General features: G+C 41.4%; 1 protein-coding gene across 1 annotated transcript in view; it reads right to left on the bottom strand.

The window, feature by feature from the left end:
* Positions 1–14,749, bottom strand: part of FOXN2 (forkhead box N2) — a 50,917-nt gene that overhangs the window by 16,264 nt on the left and 19,904 nt on the right. The window contains exon 2 of the mRNA XM_055120212.1: positions 5,130–5,680. Within this exon, the coding sequence (XP_054976187.1) occupies positions 5,130–5,666 (537 nt within the window). The 5' untranslated portion in view covers positions 5,667–5,680. The remainder of the gene's footprint in view (positions 1–5,129; positions 5,681–14,749) is intronic.

Raw genomic sequence — 14,749 nt, 5'->3', positions numbered from 1 at the left:
AAAAATAAAGATCCTGCCGTCCTGAGGATAATGCAAATGTCGGAGTAGGTTTGTTACCATGCCGTGCTTGGTAAGAAGCCCCGGAGGCAGGCTGTCTGGGTCCAGTCCCCAGCTCTTCCATCTACATGCTGGGAGATCGTAGGAAACTCAACCCACCAACCTCCCCCTTGCTCTGTCATTATCCCCTTACTTGTAACGTACAGACAGTAATAAAACAGTGGGATTGTTATGTATATTAAATTATGTGTAAAATGTTCTAGTCCCTATTTAAAATTTAAGAAAGCAAACAACTTCATGTTCGATGTTAATAACAACACCATTACTGAGGTTCTTTTACTCTGTACACCATATCCTCATCATGTAGCAAAGCAGTGTAATAAATACCATACATATGACAAACACTGATTTGTCATATGTATGACAAATTACTGATTGTCATATGACAAATTACTGATTGGTAATGTGACTGAAAATCATTTAGTCTCTAAGATTCAGTCCTTTCATTGATATTTTATCCTTGAAACTTGGCCATTTCACTATTTATGTGCATGTGGCAGAGATACAAAATAAGTGAAGAGTAAGGGACTATCCGGAAGTTTCCATCTCACAGTGTAACGCTGAAACAACACACATCAGTGACATTGCTTTGTCTTTAGAAGCCAAAGATCAAGATCACACGGATTACAATGACAAGTATTTCAAAGATTTTTACTCTTACAAAGGAACTTGAATTTTTGTTTTGTCACTTGATTCAAACAATACATGTTTTGATAGGAAAATGAAACTTAAAAATGCTAGCATCTACAACATCCTTTGTCCTGTAGGTTGTATACAGAAAAGAAATACGTGAATGATTTTCCATATATTGACTAAGGTAGCAGTTTTAACAATTCTAGCCATGTTTTGTCTTGGTATTCCGGAGATTACAAGTCTAGAAGCTGCCTACTTTAAAAAACCTATTGTAAGAAAATCAAACTTAAAAAAAAAAAATCCAAGTAGAATTGCTGCTCCCTTGAAAGAGCAAGTTGGAAAAACTGGTACTGAAATCGTGCAGTTTCAGGGCAATCGTGTTCCAAGTAATGTCTCCAAGTAACAGTCTGGGTTGTCGCCATAACGGCACTTCCTGCCCACTAGGTCTGTTCACAAACTATCAGAAACAAGAGACAAAATCATGTATCTTCCAATCTGTTTTATGAGCTTATAGCAAAAAGGAACTTATTCTTAACTCTTCCTCTGGGGACGGAAAGACAGCTCAGGGGGACGTGGATGTGCCCTGCAGGAGGCGCCGCAGAGCGCCCCTGCACCGCCTGGTCCCTGAGCACCGCCTGCAGTGCCCCACTAGGCAGAGCCAGGACGCCCAGTCCCCGAGCACACCAGATGTGACCCAAATCTGCCTCCACCAAAGAAAAAAGAAGTTTGCTTCTCTGTCTGCTCCTTTTTTGTGCTCAGAAGGCAGAACACAACTAATTTTGGAAGATTAGTTTAAGCTAAGTTTGCCTACAAAAAGACCCATCTCGAGGCTAGAGAGATAGTACGGCAGGCAGCATGCTGCCCTGCAGGAGACCAACTCAGGTTGCATCCCACATGGTCCTCCCAGCCTGCCAGGAGTGATCCCTTAGAGCAGAGCCAGTAGTAAGCCCTGAGCACCTCTGGGTGTGGCCCCCAAATCAATAAATAAGAAGAAAAAAAAAGATTTGATCTTCTGCAATGGAAACAGGAAATGTGGTTTCTCTCACTATTTTACATTAAGACAAACAGTAAATTATATTTACTATTTTACTCTAAGACTACTTGGCAGAGAACCATTCAAGATTTTCAAGAAATGAAAAATGGGGCCAGAGATAACCTAGTTGGTCAGCGCACTTGGAGAGAAATCCAGCGTAGATCTCCAGCATCACCTGGCTACCTGTGCACCTCAGAGTACCCAGGCACTGGCAGGTGAGGTCCCCAAACAAAACAAAACCAAAAAAATGAAGAAACATGTGAGTTACAATATACTCTCAGAGGATTTATCTTAACTGACGTTGTGAAGAACAAACTTGGGAGAACATGCAATAATCACTATTTCTGAAATGTTTTTATTTACCTGATATAGTTTACTCAAAGTTTCTCCTTGATTACATTATTTCGGTTATTTTTTTTAAAGCATCAGCAAATTAAAATAACTGAAGATTGTATCTGTAAGTATTGTTTGTAGCAAAAATTTTCATTACAGCAGGACTTCTTTTTGTTGTTATTGAAACAATTTATCACTATGTAAATACACAGATTAACATACTAACCAGGCCAGAGTTCTAAGCTAATGCTTGCTTCCCAACTAAAATCTCAGTGTAATAGCTTTAAACATTTTTAAAAAGTAGACATGACTTGAACACACCAAAAATAAAATAAATGCCATGTTCTACCTTGTACAACTTTAAAATTCCAAAGCATATTTTACACACACACCCCCATCTGATTACCACCACCACTTTGTAGTTTGACCTGAACCTTGTGACCTTGCCTTCTTTCAGGGAACATCATTTCTGCATACCATTCAGCAAAAAAGTGCTGCTGAGGGGCTGAAGCGATAGCACAGCGGGTAGGGCGTTTGCCTTGCACGCGGCCAACCTGGGCTTGATTCCCAGCATCCCATATGGTCCCCTGAGCACCGCCAGGAGTAGTTCCTGAGTGCATGAGCCAGGAGTGACCCCCGTGCATCACCGGGTATGACCCAAGAAGAAAAAAAAAAAGTGCTGTTGAAGTACAAACTTAAACTCCAACATATAATGGAAGAGGTTACTTTCCCTTCTGTAAACTTAACATAAGTACTACAATTGTATGTTTATACTCACATTCTTCATTATCTCATAAGATGATTTCTTTCTCTTTATCAAACTCTCCTTGCACTCAGGACTGTATACTTTTCCCTTCATTAGCTCTTACTTCCTTGATTCTTTTCTTTCTCTGAGCATCCAAAACCACTCAGGTTAATCACACATTTAAAAACTGTGGACAAGAACAAGTCCCTTTGATCACGATCACAACGGACAGAGCGTCCCGCAACTTTCATTGTAAGCAATACTCAGTCATTACTCTTACACACAGTATTATTCTTATACTTGCAAGCAAGTATGAATATTACTTTAGGGGGAAAAGCAGAGTATGATTCACTGGATCAAAGAATAGCACATCTAAAATTTTAATATCTACTGCCAAGTTGGCCTCAAGAATGGTAAAACTAACTTAACATGCCTAGCCATGCTATAAACTATTGATATTATTCTCCTGTGTCCTCATCCAATTAATTGCATGTGATCAACCATTTAAACATTTTGCATTTTAATAGGTTAACTGTTTCTTTGTTCCTTTGTTAGTCCATTATTACCTGTGAGAAGAAATATCTTTCATATGTACTGGTCATGCCTATTTCCTCCTCCATGAACTGCCTATTCAAATTCTTGTCCATTTTTCTGTTAGGTTTCATCTCACATCAAATTGTACAAGTTTCTTCCCCCCCCCTTTTTTTCTTTTCCTTTTTTGGTTTCTGGAGCACATCCAGCTGTACTCAGGGCTTAGTCTTGGCGGTGACTCAGGAATTACTCCAGGATGGGTTTAGGGACTGTATCAGACACCTGTCGGCTGCACGCAAGGCAAGTGCCCAACCCACTGCAGGGATGGGGCAGCCCCTATCCAAGTTTCTCACAGTGGTAAGCCGACTGTAAACAACTCTTCAACTATACAGCTAATGATACAGCCTTAAAAATGGCTACGACAGAAATATGTATACGAAGAAATCCTGTAAAACTCTATATCCCCTCCCCATCCGAAGTTGATCAACATATAGCTGCTGTTAAAAGTTGATCAACATATAGCTGCTGATGTATTTTCGATCCTAATCCTTCGGTTGTTGCTTGTGTTGAGGACGTCATTTTCGCCTCTCTATGACACGCTACACTGTTGTTTTTTCACACTTAATCTCACTCTCCTTGGCTTCCACTTTTCCTAGATGGCTGTATTCAAAATCCATGTTGATTTCTTCTAAATTTAACGCTTTATACCACCACAACACCTCTATTCCTGTGCCATATTTCTAAACACCTAGTAGACAATATCCTTCCCTTGTCTCACCTTACATATAAACACTAAAAGTCTAAAACTATGTATTAAAAAGGACAGAGTTTTTAAAAATCCCAAAACTTCTAGTCATTTGAAAGTAAAGTTTGATTTGGGTTAAGGAAATCTGCTTCCAAGATGATTTTCTCATATGGCTGTTAGTAGGAGCTTCATTTTCTTGTCACACGGAACTCTCCACAGAGCTGCCAAAATGTCCATAGGACGTGGGAGCTGATGTTCAGGGATGTATTTATCCAAGAGCCCAAGATAGATGCCGTAGTATCTTTAGCCCCTATGGTTTCTACGAGAGTCTTTTGTACATACAAGTCAGCTGTATCCCGTATTAGAAAGAACTCTACATTCCAATGATAAGGCCAGACTGAACTTGTATTGATATAATAACATGGAAACAAAGACTAGAAAACTGGGGCACTGAAAAATAAATTCTGGGTGGATAGAGAGATAGTACAGTGGCTAAGGCATTTGCCTTGCACATGACCAAACCTGGGTTCAAATCTTGGCATCACATTTGGTCCCACAAGCACCACCAGAAGTAATTTCTGAGCTACGAGCCAAATGTGGCCTTGAAACAAGCCAACAAACAGAAAACAAACAAAATAAGTAAATAAAATAAAAATAAATGTATGTACCTACAGTAGACTTAATATAATTGTTTGATTTATATTAATATTTACGAATGCAGGGAGCCTGAGGATAGCTCCGTGGCAGAAGGCCGGCTTGGCAGGCATGAAGTCCATGTTTGATCCCTGGAACCACGTCACATGCTGAGAGCAATGTCCCACAAACAAGTCTTTACCCTCACCCATGAAATATTTAGGCACTGCAACCAAGTGTTTAAGCTACGGCATCACAAAAACAGACAAAACGGGAAAAAATTGAGAAGTCAACAAATGTGATTTAATTTAAGTTTGAATAATCTGACATGACTATATTTTGTCTTCATTCAATTTCCCTATGTTTCAAACTCTTCATATTAATTCTCTCCAGATACAACAATGTTGACAAATACTGACCTTTCCATGGCTTCTTTCCACCTTCTGAAAACATTTATTCAGGGAAAGATTATGTCGAACAGAATTCTTCCAGCCTGTTGGTGCAGTAGCAAAATATGGGAAGCGGTCCAAAATCCAGCTATAAATTTCTTTGACAGGTAAACATTTATTTGGCGAGTGTTCGATAGCCATATAAATGAGAAGACTAAAGGAGTATGGGGGCTTTGAAGTTGCCGATTTTTTTTCTGGATTCTGGTAGCAAGACGGGCCAAAGGGCGGCACATCATCTCCTTCTATGTCATACAGCGGACTGACGATCGGAAGGCCTTTACTTCCAAAGCTGAAGTTTGTTAGAAGATTAGTACTTTCATGAAGCCAGTTCAAGTTTGTGAGTTCATCATCTGCTGACTCACTGTCCACTAGAGTGGCCTTTGGTCTGGCAGCATCCACAGCTTTCGGCAAGCTTCCTATTTTGTAAACCTGGCTCAATCCTGCAACCTTTTCAGCGCCTGGAGTTTCAGCTCTCTTTTCTGGAGTCATTCCAATTACTGGACCCATTTACTCTTCCAGTTCTGTAACAAAAGAAACAACTATTAATGAGATAGTCGTTAAATTCACAAAAAAGAAAATACCTATTTAATTATCTCTAAACCAGAGGAATTCTGCAATCATTTTATATTTTATGGGCAATATTTGTGTAACAAAGACATCAAAAGTTATAAAAAGGAATAGAACTTACATTATTTGAAGAAATGGTGGTAAAGTAAGTACAACAGTATCAAAACCATAATATAGGTAACATTGACAAAATCAAATAGTTTGAACATTAGTCCTTAACCCATGGTAACTCCCCAGTAATTGCTATTATTAAAAAATCTACTATTTCTTAGAATTACAGAACTATAATTGGCATTTTAAGGACCTAATTTTATTATCGTAGTCACAAATGTAGCTTAGTGTTGTTAAAAATATTTAATTTTTTTAACTTCACTTTTTAGCTTTTGGGCTATGTCAGACAGTCCCCAGGGCTTACTGCTGGCTCTGTGGTTGGGGATCGCTGCTGGCACTGCATGTCTTGCTGGAAATGTGAACCAGGGCAAGCAGGACAGAAGGCAAGCATTTTACCTCCCGTACTATCTCCCTGGTCCATCTGTGATTTTTAAAACATTTCTCACAGTAATAGTAATATGACCATTTATAACGACCATTAATTAACTGATATTAATTATATTAATTGCTATTAATTAATAATTGTCTTTTAAATTTCAGTTTTTTTCCTTTTTTGGGTCACACCCTGCAATGCACAGGTTACTCCTGGCTCTGCACTCAGGAGTTACCCCTGGCGGTGCTCGGGGGACCATATGGGATGCTGGGAATCGAACCTGGGTTGGCCGTGTGCGAGGCAAACGCCCTACCCGCTGTGCTACCGCTCCAGCCCTAAAATTTCAGTATTTTTAACTCAACATTTTATATCATCAAGTACTGGCACTGATAGGCCAACATTTAACTCTTAAAGTCTGAAGTGTCACTATATTTTCAAAGAGGGGAAAAAACATTTTCTGAACTATCCTTTTAAAACTGTTTTCTCTCACGCTGACTCACTAATTAAAAATAAATAAAGTATAAAAAAACCTGTTTTCTCAAAGAACTTTTGCTGTTTATATATACTTAATTCGTGAAACTTATTATGGGGGACAACTCACCAAAATTAAAGTGGTAACTGATTTGCTATTTGTTTTTAATGGCTCACTAAAGATCTAATTTCTAAGCTAAGTGAAAGATCTCCTACTAAAGTACCCAGTCTGCTTATGTTCATATAACCAAAACAAGAGACGTACTAGTTAGGGGCTGGAGTGATAGCACAGCAGGTAGGGCGTTTGCCTTGCACGCAGCTGACCCGGGTCTGATTCCCAGCATCCCATATGGTCCCCTGAGCACCGCCAGGGGTAATTGCTGAGTGCATGAGCCAGGAGTGACCCCTGTGCATGTGCATGGCCGGGTGTGACCTAAAAAGCAAAAAAAAAAAAGAACCAAAAAAACGAGAGGTGCTAGTTAGACTGTAGTGACAGGTAGGGTGTTTGCATGCACACAGCTCACCTGGGTTTGATCCCCAGCACCATATACAGTCCCTTGAGCACCACCAGGTGTGACCCCCCCCAAAAAAAAAACCCCACAAAAGTACTACCAGAATTTTATATCACTTAGATCTACCTTGTGGGTTACTCAAGAACTACGGAAACAACCACGGAGACAGTCTAGGGGTTACAGCTCTTGTTTTGCATGAGATGGTCCTCTCTGCTCAGGAGTCCTACAGGTGGCACTGCCTACAGCCCCCTGGCACCATTAGGAGTGACCCTGATAGAGTCAGGATTAAGTTCTGAGTACTGTTCAGTGTGGCCCCAAACCAAGCACCCCATTCTCCAAAAAAGAATTACGGAAACTGACTAATTTTAGACACAGAGCAGTCTATCTAGATTCTGGTAGTCATTATTAAATGTAGTCTTAGAGTGATCAATTATCAATGTCACTGTCACTGTCATCCCGTTGCTCATCGATTTGTTCGAGTGGGCACCAGTAACGTCTCTCATTGAGAGACTTATTGTTACTGTTTTTGGCATATCCAGTGGGCACGATACTCTCGGTAGCTTGCCGGGCTCTCCGAGAGGGGCGGAAAAATCGAACTCGGGTCAGCCTCGTGAAAGGCGAATGCCCAACCACTGTGCTATCGCTCCTGTATCATCTAATATCTGGATGTATCAGAGGGTAGCCACTGTGCTAAATATTACGTACTATATCTCAGCTATCAATTAAGCCACAAAGTAGGCATCATTATTAAGCTGATTTTATAGATAAGGGAAATGATTTAGAGAGGCTAAGTATCTAGTTGAGATTATCTAGCTAGTTATTTAGAACACCACGAATTAAATCCACGCAGAATGATTTCAGAACCAAGTCATTCTTGGTCTATGGTAAGCTGAAAACAATATAAGCATCACTTATGAATATCAACAAGCAAACCTTATTCTAAAATTAGAAATTTCTCCAAAAACTAGAAATTGAGCTTCCATATGACCCAGCAATACCACTTCTGGAATATATCCCGGGGATATAAAAAAGCACGGTAGAAAAGACATCTGCACTTGTATGTTCATTGCAGCACTGTTCACAATAGCCAAAATCTGGAAACAACCTGATGAGTGCAGAGAACAGACGACTAGTTAAAGACACTTTGGTACACAATGGAATACTATGAATCTGTTAGGAAGGATGAAACCATGAAATCTGTTTGTAAGTGATGGACATGGAGAGTATCATGTTGAGTGAAATGAGTCAGAAAGAGAGGGACAGATATAGAAGGTCTGCACTCATTTGTGGAATAAAAAATAACATTGTATGTATGAGACTAACACTCAAGGACAGTAGAGGCAAGGGCCAGGAGGATCATTCTGCGGTTTGGAAGTCTGCCTCCTGAGCTGGGAGAGAAGGCAGCTGGGATGAAGAAGGGATCCCTAAGTCAATGATGTTTGGAGGGATCGCTCGGGATGGGAGATGTGTGCTGAAAGTAGACTAAGGACCAAACGTGATGACCTCTCAGTATCTGTACTGCAAACCATGATGCCCCAAAGTAGAGAGTAAGAAGGAAGGTGCCTACTAGGGAGGCAGGAGGTGGGATGCAGTGGGAGTGGCGGGATACTGGGAACACTGGTGGTGGAAAATGCGCATTCGTGGCAGGACAGATGTTGATCATTGTATGAGTGAAACTCAATCATAAAAGCTTTGTAACTACCTCACAGTGATTCAATAAAAGAGCAATTTTTTTTTTAAAGGAGAGGAGCTGAATAGATACTTCCTCAAAGAAGATACTTTTTTAGAAGTAGCTACTATTTTTAGGTAATGTAGATAATGACCATGGCAGTAATATAAGAACAATGATCAGGACTGAAATGTACCCATGGGGCTGGAGTGATAGCACAGCGGGTAGGGTGTTTGCCTTGCACGTGACCAACCCATGTACTATTCCTAGCATCCCATATGGTCCCCTGAGCACCGCCAGGAGTAATTCCTGAGTGCAGAGCCAGGAGTAACCCCTGTGCATCACTGGGTATAACCCAAAAAGCAAAAAAAAAAAAATCCAAAAAAATCCAAAAAATGGATACCAAAAGGTATCCATTTTTTCTTAGCTGTACAGTTGATTAATTTTCAAAAGTACATAACATCGATCTACAAAACAGTATATAATGCTCATGCTTATTACATAGAGAACTAATCTAGGACAAGAAAAATAAAATACTAGAATTCTCAGATCATTTTCCAAAAAGACTAGGATACTTTTGCATTTGCTTAGGTCCATACAAATGCTCGTCTCAGAGAAAATGTTTGCAACTAAACATGGAAAGGAACACTAAAGCACAGAATTTTCAGTATTATCATAAACATAGTATGTTTCATTACAGAGTAGTAGAGGGGCTATATTGTTACCCTCACACTTTCACCACCACCACCACAAAATTCCAACACAGATTAAAACTACATAGTCTAGGACTAATTAACGTATTAAGCATTTATCCCCAAATTCATTTACATTACTCTAGCGGAAATTCATTTTTACAGATAATTGGTATTTCATTTTGTGAATATATCATCATTTGCTGTATTCTTAAAAACTGATTGTCTTTGGGCTACTAATACCAGTACTATTACAGATATCTTTGTTCATATTCCCTGCAGTCCAACTGCCAAGACTGTTCCGGGGAATAAGCAACCCAAAGTAGAATATACACAAAAACCAATGATTAAATCACATTATATTTGTTTAAATTTTAATTGATAATAATAAATTGCTATCAGAAGATATTATATTATTTACTCAATGTACTCATTAAGAAGTTTTCCAACCTGATGAGTATTTAGTCATTTGTATCTCCTCGTACTGTATCTCCTTGTGGTTTAATTTAGATTTCCGCTTCTAGTGTCAGTTGAAGACATTTATACTGTTTGGATGCTAATCTTTATATGTGATGCAAATATCTTTAGTAGATGACTTGTCTTGTTGGTATTTACTAGTTGTCTGTAAATGAAAAGATTAACTTTAATATGGTAGAATTTGTTAATCCTTTCCTTACGGTCTGTAGTTTGCTTCTCATTAAGGAATTTCTTCCCTATACTAAATTTATAAAACTTGTATCCCATACGTATCTATAATGTTTTGTAGTTCTTACCTTTCACATGTAAAAGTCTACAATTCTCAAAAACACGTACTTTAAAATTTAGTTTCATTTTTTTTTTTTTTTTGGCTTTTTTTTTTTTTTTTTGGGTCACACCTGGCGATGCACAGGGGTTACTCCTGGCTCTGCACTCAGGAATTACCCCTGGCTGTGCTCAGGGGACCATATGGGATAGTTTCATTTTTAACATATAATTAATTCAGCATCTTTACTGAAATCATCCTTCCTGCTGGATCAATTCAATCCATCCGTCACTGGTCCTTAGGACACACTCCCCCCAAGTGTGGAAGGAAGGCTTCCCAAGGCTGGAAGGCTTTATCTTTGGGGAGTCATACTGGCTACAGTCTCATTTGAGAGATTATTTATTATCTCCTCCCAGACAAAGAATGGCCAAAGTTCCATGGCCATTTTTTTCTTTCATTTGGAAGCTATTAAGTATTATTATTATTATTATTATTATTTTTGCTTTTTGGGTCACACCTGGTGATGCACAGGGGTTATTCCTGGCTCTGCACTCAGGAATTACTCCTGGCGATGCTCAGGGGACCATATGGGATGCTGGGAATCGAACCTGGGTCGGCTGCGTGCAAGGCAAACGCCCTACCCACTGTGCTACTGCTCTAGCCGAGTATGATTTTTTCTTAGTGATTTCTAACTTAAACAAATTGATATGCAGATTATATGTAGTTTGACTATATTTAAATCCTAACAAAACATTTAGAAACAAACCTAGACAGCAAAATGCGACACTACATAATCAATACACAAAAGCATAATACCACTTAAAAGTTTTGTTTTTTGGGCCAAACCCAGAATTTTCAGGGGCAACTCCTGGCTCTGCAATCAGAAATGATCCTGGCGGGGCTTTGGGGACCATATGGTGTGACGGGGGACTAAACCGGAGTCAGCCATGCGCAAGGCAAGTGCCCTACCTGCTATACTGTTGCCTGGCCCCTAATATATCATTTCTTATATGCAAACATTGATGTATATGAGCAAGAAATATTTTTTAAATACCATTTAAAATTGTGTAAAAATAATTCAAGTAATATCTACAAACCAGCAAAGGAAGTTAAAGATTCCTTCCAGTAAAATTCCTATCAAAAACACAGTCACTATTAAAAGAAACGAGACAGAAAAATGGGAAAATATGCCATGCTCATGGATTGGAAGAATTAATATTGTAAAAATGACCACCTCACCTAAAGTATTAAACAGATTTTTACCAATATCCGTATGGCCATTTTTAAAAGGCAAAGAATAAATACTGCTAAATTTTATATGGAACCATAAAATTCCCTGTATAATCAGAGCAATTCTGATAATAAAAAGATGGGAGGCCCCGTGTCTCCTGAGTGAACTATGGAGCTGCAGAGAAGGAGACCCACACAGAGGTGGGAGCCTACTGAATCCCTGGGGTTGTGTCTGTGCCTTTGAAGAGTGAAAAGCACGGCAGATGGAAGTTCTAAGAAGATCTGATCCAAGACTGTGAGTGAAGACCAGGACCCTCGAGTCAGGAGAGGCACCCACAGGGCGACAAGCCAGGAGGGAAGGAGCCCACTCCGCAGCAGAACATGGCGCAGTGGGAAAGCAGCTGATGCACACCCGCAAAGGGACAGAAAATATCACCGGTCTGGAACTACCTGAAGGCATACGATGAACTGGATCAACTGGAAGAACGTGCAGATGCCCTGTGAGTAACTCTGGGCCTACAGAGTTCCGTGGTCTACGTGCAGAGGTGGAGAAACTTGCCTTGGACTACAACCTGAAGCCGAACGCAAGAGGCAGATGCCTAAAACCTCAGCAGCCCCCGCACCTGAGTCCCTCGTCAGGCAGCTGCACAGCTACTGCAAGCAGGCAGGACGCCAGCCACGCACCAGAGAGCCACCTTCAACCCCATCTGGGAAGGCCTGCTTGTCAGAGCACGAGCAAATGCACAGAAGGCCGCCACACGCCCTCTGAGCAGAGACGAGCTTGATCAAGAAACAAAGGAGGATGAGTGAAGAAGGGGACACAGCCTGCAAGTGACTGATGTCCTAATGGGGAGGAACTGTTACCTCTATCCAGCCTTTGTTACATGGTGAGCGTATAGTCCTATCTCAAAATCCCTTTCTTCTTACAGTCCCTGAGGGTTTCTGATTTAGGAAGAGACGTGACTCCATGTGTCTGACACTGTCACTGAGAGATCCCTTCCTCTCCTACCCACATTTCCACCCCGTGCCCTTTTCTGAGCTAAGGGCAGAGCAGAAGGCCCAGATACGGTTCTGTCACTCGTGCCTGAGTCCTGGGGCATTAGTCTGAGGCTCACAAGGCCTTTGTTTTGTGGCCCCTCCCTGTACTTCTGCCTTGTTCCGAAAGGGGAACAGGCTTGGTACATGTATCACCAGATCTCATCCTCAAGGCCAGGCGGCAGCTTGGCCAAGCCCTCCGTTTTGTATTCATTTGGGAGCCCTGACTGTTACCATCTGTCTGTCAGAAGAACTCTGGTTTCCAGGGACCAGGCTGTGTCCAGAGACCAGGAGGTCTCTGGCCATTCCTGGTTCAAATCAGGGGGAAAGATGAAGGGAAGGAGAGAGGGAGTGAGGAGGTGAGCGGGGAGAGGAGGAGGAGAACGTGGGAGGCCCTGGAACTGATGGTCCCCTGAGCACTGCCAGCTCCAGAAGCACCAGTGGGTAAGTCCCCGAGCCAAAATAAACAGACACCCACACGCCACCACTGCCGCCACGGAAGCTATCTACTAGCCCTGCGCCAGAGACTCCTGATTAGATCTTGAAAGAGATCAACGAGCTGCAAACTCTCTCAGATACACAGGTCCCAGGCCGTGATCTCTGGGGTGACCTCAGGAGGTCAAGTTCCCACCCTATCAAAACCCCTGCAGTCGCACTCACACCCCAAGAGCTGCCACCAGGCTCACAGCTGGACACCACCACCTCACAACGGCGCTCCAGAGATGCCAAACTGCCGAAATTTTTATGTATGTAAGAGGTATGAACTCTGAGCCTTCTCAGACTTGGGGCAGGTGACCTCCGCCACCTCCTGGTACTTCTGGAAGCCCCAGTGGCACACCCACAGCCCACAGGCTGCCATGCAGTTCACTGCCCACTTAAATATGACTGTCACTCCAGATTCTACAATACTAACGTCCCAGTCGGAGCACGCCACATTGAGTGGGAATATACTGCCAAAGCTAGCTAAGTTCAATTCACAAAACCAGTCATATGTGGAACGCTCAACCAGCAACGACAGCTTAGTAAACCCTCACGCAGGATTTAATGCCCCCATGGTGACATACAACAATTTTCACAAGATTTTCTTTTTTAACTGTAGTATTTTTTGGTCATTCCATTAGCCATTTAGTGGTAAGAGGCAATATAAAATAAATTATTTGGGGGCTGCTACAGGGACAGGTGTAGGGGGAGGTTGGGAAAATAAAGACAATGGTGGAGGGAAGGTGACAGTGGTGGTGGGATTGGTGTTGGAATATTGAATGCCCCTAACAAACATCATCATGAACAACTTTGTAAACTAAAAGTGGGGAAAATAATAATAGTAAGAACAGCAATAATCATTATTTTGGCACTTAGGCACAAAGAGGAGTAGGCTTAGATTCAGGCGAGGGCCTATGATCCTGCACTGGAGACGGGTAGTATTTCCCACCCATCCATTCTTGCCTCTCTGGGGCCTGCCCTCTGTGATCTCCGTTCACAGACGTCACTGGCAGCTCCCTTCCCTGTGGATCATTCAGGTGGCTCTCTCACTCCCTCCAAAGGACACTAGATGAGGCCAGAGTGATGGTACAGCGGGGAGAGCGATTGCCTTGCATGTGGCCGACCTCAATTTGATCCCCAGCATCCTATATGGTCCCCCAAACACTGCCAGGGCTAATTCCTGAGCCAGGAATAAGCACTGAGCATCACCAGGTATGGCCCCAAAACCAAGAAAAAGAAAGGCATTAGGCTCCAGGCCCTATAACTTCTCCCATCCCTCTGCACTCCTCATACTGTGCCTCCCCCCAACACATACAAACCAGAAAAATTACACCCCCATCCCCCAACACACACCAAAGCTAAATTTCCAGTCAAGTCAGTCTTAAACTGAAGGGAGGGGGACAAGGTTGACTGACGCAACAAGTATTAGCTCTAGTCTTAATCCCCGACAAGGGTGATGAAAGATATTGTCCCTTTCTTAGTAGTATTTTTAATTCTAGTGTCTATGTGTTCATAATGTGAAACATTTCTACTTTTTAGAAAGTGAGTGTGATGTCCATCAAAATAAACATTTGATTTCTAGTGTAAGAAAAAAGAAAATTAAATAGTAAATCAAAACTGTGGTAATGGAATAAAAGCAAACTGAGACAAATGAAACATAAACGAAAAACTAGAAGTAAATCCTCATCTATGGACAGTTAATTTATGA

This window comes from Sorex araneus, chromosome X, assembly GCF_027595985.1.
Source record: "Sorex araneus isolate mSorAra2 chromosome X, mSorAra2.pri, whole genome shotgun sequence".
Classification (NCBI taxonomy): Eukaryota; Metazoa; Chordata; class Mammalia; order Eulipotyphla; family Soricidae; genus Sorex; species Sorex araneus.
This window is presented reverse-complemented; position numbering and strand designations above follow the sequence as displayed.